The sequence below is a fragment of the Cupressus sempervirens genome, chromosome 7 (assembly GCF_028749045.1).
Source record: "Cupressus sempervirens isolate cs-2001-9-10 chromosome 7, ASM2874904v1, whole genome shotgun sequence".
Classification (NCBI taxonomy): domain Eukaryota; kingdom Viridiplantae; phylum Streptophyta; class Pinopsida; order Cupressales; family Cupressaceae; genus Cupressus; species Cupressus sempervirens.
The window spans coordinates 141139214-141144550 of NC_143124.1; the positions used below are offsets into that span (position 1 = coordinate 141139214).

General features: G+C 37.3%; 1 protein-coding gene across 1 annotated transcript; it reads right to left on the reverse strand.

Moving 5' to 3' along the window:
- Positions 1–3058: 3058 nt before the first annotated feature.
- Positions 3059–4067, reverse strand: LOC149545921 (non-specific lipid transfer protein GPI-anchored 26-like). Its single transcript, XM_089794515.1, has 2 exons — positions 3597–4067; positions 3059–3421 (listed from the first exon to the last, which is right to left on the reverse strand). The coding sequence occupies exons 1-2, from the start codon at positions 3919–3921 to the stop codon at positions 3324–3326; spliced, it is 423 nt and encodes a 140-aa protein (XP_089650641.1). The 5' UTR covers positions 3922–4067; the 3' UTR covers positions 3059–3323.
- Between the last annotated feature and the right edge of the window lie 1270 nt (positions 4068–5337).

Below are 5337 nucleotides of genomic sequence, written 5' to 3' on the forward strand. Positions count from 1 at the left end.
TTGGCTTCATTAGGCTGGTGATGAGTTTCAGAATGGGTTGTCCTCAAATCAACAGAACATTTGGTGGTCTCCCCTGTTTGCCTTCCAAGGTACTCCTCTTGCCAAGATTCAAGGTGTCAGTGCTCTGCCTTTCTTTAAACGTGGCATCTGCACTACCAAGGACATTTTTTCAAGAGTCACCATGAATTTCAAGTCATGGGAGGATATGCAAGTTCAATATCACCTTGTTCGTGTCGATCGCCAGACTTATGACCTTCTGTTGTCTTCCATCCCTGTGCACTTACTTCATAAAGTGGGGATTCAGTCTATTCGTCCTTGGTGGTATGATTGGAAGTGGTTTCTTGCCACTCCATTTACCAATTATAAGCCCAATATGGGATACAAATGGCTTTTGCCCCACCTTCTGATGGTGGACATGCTTAATCAACAGTGGCATTTGTATTCTTCGCTTTCTCAATGGAGAAAATGGTTCGACACCATTTGGAGTGCCATTATAGAACCTAAGCTTGCTCACTTTGCTTGGTTCCTTGTCTTCCAAGGTCTTCCCTTGGGGCCTCGGCTCAAGCACATTAGGGTTCCTGATCCTAGATGCCCCTTCTGTGGCCAACCTGAGTCCTTTTTTGCATATTTTTTAGTTTTGCAAGCGTGCTCAGAATTATTGGCACTGGATTCATGATTTTTTCAAGCTTTTCAAGCCCGAACCTTTTTCATGGCACATGATCCTGCTGGGTGATTCCCCCAGATTTTCTCAAAAGTTCTCCCAGATTTGGCATACTTTAGGATGGAAATTTTATTTTCTCTAAGGAAAGATAGGAATGCAATTTTATTCACTCACATTTTTTTGGATGTTAACGTTGCAATGTACACTAAAGCATGCATTTGTAACAATGTCATTATGCAGATACAAGTGCAAGCTAATAAAGTTGCCCTGAAGGTTGCCCACTTACAGGAATTGTTAAATCATTGGGGCAATGCTCCTTGCACCATTGCTAGAGTGCCTCTGGATGCCTCGGTCGATGCCTCCTCATCTCGCGGTCACCATTCTCAATGCCAGTCCTCTGGCCGCCATTCACACACACCGCACTCCCAGGGTCCCTGCCACCGCTCTCCCAGCGGTGGTCATGGCGGTTGGAGGCACCGCTTCGCTTCCCCACCGCATGGTGGTTCTAGCTGGTCCCCGACTCCCCCCCTGGGTAGGCTTCTAGCTGGTCTCTAGCTCCTCCCCCTAGACGGGCACAGTCTAGCAAGTTTCCTCAGCTGGCCTTGGCAATTTCTCCTCCGCGGCCAGACAAGAAGGATGCGGAGATTGTGACTACCCCAGATCCTACAGATGCTACTGACGGCTGGACTGTTCCTAGTCTGCCTCACAATCCCACTGATGCGTGGGGATTTCCTGATAAAGATGATCCTCCTCCCTCTGCTGGTACTTCCTTGGTAGCTTGAGGTTGTTTAAAATGTTTTTTTTTTAATGAATAGTTTATAGTTTCTAGCTGCAGCCATGTTGTTTATTCTAGCTTCGGCCGTTTGAACTCATTTGTGGGGTGATCCTGTATCCCCCGGCCCCTTTTTGTGAATTGTAATCTTAGTAAATTTTATTAATAGAAAAAGACTATTCATCAAAAAAAAAGGATATAAACTACGTGATTTCCATCAAATCAAAATGAAAGAAACTAAAAATAATATTATATCGTCCTTTAACAACTCAACCTCGAAAGAATTCTTCAGCAACTCATGTTCAAAGCCTCCAAAAGTGTAGAGATATCTGAACAATCTATAAACTAAAAAATTTCACGTTCTCGTCTATTTATATGAAAAAAATTGTGGTGAATTGGGTAGCATTATACAATTGAGAGGTAGAAATTTAGTGAATTTGTGCAGAATTGTGCTCGTACAATTCAAAATTTGGCTGTGATTTGTGGAGTTGGCATTACTTTTTAATAGTACTGCCCAGGTGAATTGGAGTATTCATCTAGATATTTTGGGTGAAATGATGACTAACAAATATGCAAAATCAAAATGTATGAGATTGTGGTAATTAAATCATGTTTAAGATATATTGTTCAATCTGAAAGTGACAAATTAATCTATTATTATTATAGAGTCTAATCAATTTCTAAGTGGAAGATTGTTGTGATGTGGAGCCTAATCAGACTCAAATGTTAATTATTTCCACTTGAGTCTTGGAGCACAGCCTTAGGTGCATTCCCTATCACATTACAACATGGGGTCTAGGAACAATGCCTCTACAAAGGTTTTCAAAGCTCAACCAACTTTATTTTTGTAAAAGGTGTCAGCTGCTATTTTTCTATTGAATGACTTATTCTATCTCTAATAATTTATGATGAGATTGAGGCAGTAAGGGATTACATAATTAGAATATTAGGTTAGCTATCGTAGTTTCTGTGTGATTTATTATTTTCAGATATTAGTTATATTTAAATTTAATTATTATTTTTGTGTCATTAATCTTACCAAAATCCATCTGTCAAAAAATGTTATGTAAGAAGTGAGGTATCTCACAAATTCTCCTAGTGATAGTATTACACAATTTATTGGCATGAATGACCTTCCCAACTAGGTAATTGGTCAAAAAAATTCATTCAAGCTTGTTCCACAAATAGAAAAACAGATTTATAGCAAGATAGGAGAAAAAAGTTTCTTTGATGATGCTCTATTGCATATTCAAGTTTCAAACCAATTCCATCATTATATATCTTTATTAGTGATAATTTAAGGTTTTGTATAAAGACTTTTCTAATTGATAACACTAAAGTTTTACATAATATTTAAAATGAAGACAAATAAGAAAATATTCAAGATAACATAGAGAAATCATTTATCCATGATTGAAGTGTTTCTTCCAACTGAATGTTTAAGCATTGTTTCTCAACTATGATATTAGAAGATTAGCTTGAATATCTGAACTAGATTTTCTTCACTAAAACATGATACAAGACACTTTAAATTATATCTATGAATATGCTCACTAATGTAAATCTATAGTTAATTTACATGTATATTAAATGTGCAGGGGAAAAAACTTGTTTTCCAAAGAACATACAACCAAAACCTTTTTTTAATACTTCTATGACAGTGATTAAGATATAATTCTTTTAATATACAATAGAAGAGCACTACTCATAGAGAGGTCTATTGTTGGCTTGATATACAGTTCTGACAAATATCACGAAACAAACCATACAATGAGGGCCTCCGTAGACCAAGATCATGGAAGGGTAAACTTCCCTAATTGCTCCTCAAACTTTTAATTGCCAGTGATAAACCCGTTAGAAAATGACTTTAGCCAATCACTCACATACATTTCACAGTACAGCTTTAATCAACAGAAAACCCATGAGAAAAATATTCATAACCATGTACGGACCACAAACCATGCCGCTGCTAGAGGCTCCTGATTTACCTGCAAGACACAAATGGCAGTAAACAATTTGAACTTTTTATGAAAGTACGGTAGAAACTGTTTGTGTTCGAAATCATTCTATAAATCTGTTTTAGGGTTTATATGTATCATTTTGTATGTAAGATAATAGTAATATATGGCTATTTGTTTTTAATGTTTAATTTAATAAAACTACCTGTAAGGCACTGACTGGCTGGTGGAGTGCTGACGTTGCAAGCACGGGGAAGTTCGAGAGCCTGTGTTTGATTAACTCCAGTGGAACTCTCACCTGTAAACACCTGACACAAACAAGTTGCATTCGTCTTAACAACAGATGCTAAGGCGCTACAACATGCCTGAGAAGGATCCTTGACGTCACCACCACCTGAAATGTATTTCACACAAGGCGCCAGTGTCGCAAGCTCATCGGAACAGTCAGTTGGCGTAGGCTGTGAATCAACAACAGCAATTATCAACCACACTGAGACCATCACGCCCATCAAAACTCTGCAATCCGCCATTATTGAAGGTGGAGAAAAACTTGTTGAGTAAAAAGAAGCCTAACAGATATCTAAAGGATTCATAAATTTTGTATCGAAGAGAAATTTTTGAAATGTGGAACGGAAGTAAGAAGGCATTAAGGAATCGTTTGTGTGAGAAATAGAATGGGATTTTATGGAGCTAATTGGTTTGAGTAATACAGGTGGTTTTCTCTTTTGTTTGTTCACCAAATGTCTCCAACTACAAGTGGTCTACGAGGTTGTTGAACAAGAGTTTTTTTAAGTTCACGAGGAGCCTGGAGTGTGATAGAAGTATGTACTTACCACATTTATATACAGAGTAGGTACAAGGATTGTCCATATTTTTGGCATTTAACGAATATTGGGGAACGAGGTGGTCCTTGCTAACTCACAAGGGATTCATGCTGATAAAGTACTCTATTTTTGGTGGGTACGTGTTGCTTAATATTTATAAAAACTAATATGTTGCTTCGTTTGTAAAAGCTAATATTTACATAGATTTAAGTAATGGATAGGTAACAATTACACTTTGGGAATTCCTATGAAGTTATTGTTGAATTGTGAAGGCCAACACACACATGTGTTTTCTCTCCATTTTATTTTGTCTTTTCAGCTGATCATTTGTGATCTATAAATGCTAATGGCATGTATTGTAAACTTAATTCAATTTTACATTAATATAATTCTTTTGCTCTCAATGTGGACGTAGCCACAATTTGTGGTGAACCATGATAAACTACTATGTTACTGTGGTTATGTGTTTTGCTATTATATATTTTCTTTTGCATTCTTAGTTTATTTACAATTGATATCAGAGACGTAATCGATTTCAGTGACCAAATTCACAAGTCATGGAGAAAACAAGAGTGCAAAAATTCTTAGGGGAGAATTTCAATTTGTGGAAGGTATAGATGCGATCACTTTTGATCAAGCATGATCTTGCAATAGCAAAGAAGCCTACCACCATGTCAGATGAAGATTGGACTAAAACTGATGAGAAGTTAATGGCAGAGATTTTTCTTTCGCTATCTGCAAATGTGTTATTCAATGTGAACAATGAAACGTCAACAAAAGTTGTATGGGACAAACTTCATAGTATGTATCAAATGACATCTACTACAAATAAATTTTTTATCATGAAGAAGGTTTACAAGTTAAAGATGAAGGATGGTACAACGATGTCGAATCACATAAATGAGTTGAATACTCTTTTATGTCAAGCACACTCCATCGGTATGCCTCAAGATTACGAAAATAAGGCGGTCATCTTATAATGTTCTTTACCAGATAGCTGGGATGGTGTGGTCACGGCGATTAGCACTTCCATAACTGGCAAAAACAAACTGGTCTACGATGAGGTAGCCTCTACATTGCTTAGTGAAGACATAAGGAGAACTAATAAAGAGTCTTCATCCA

What these genes read in the sequence shown, in the direction of transcription:
- LOC149545921 (XM_089794515.1), bottom strand. Translation starts at nt 3,921, where the DNA reads ATGGCGGATTGCAGAGTTTTGATGGGCGTGATGGTCTCAGTGTGGTTG. An exon ending in AGCCAGTCAGTGCCTTACAG is followed by an intron (nt 3,422 to 3,596) that starts GTAGTTTTATTA and finishes TGTGTCTTGCAG; the next exon opens with GTAAATCAGGAGCCTCTAGC.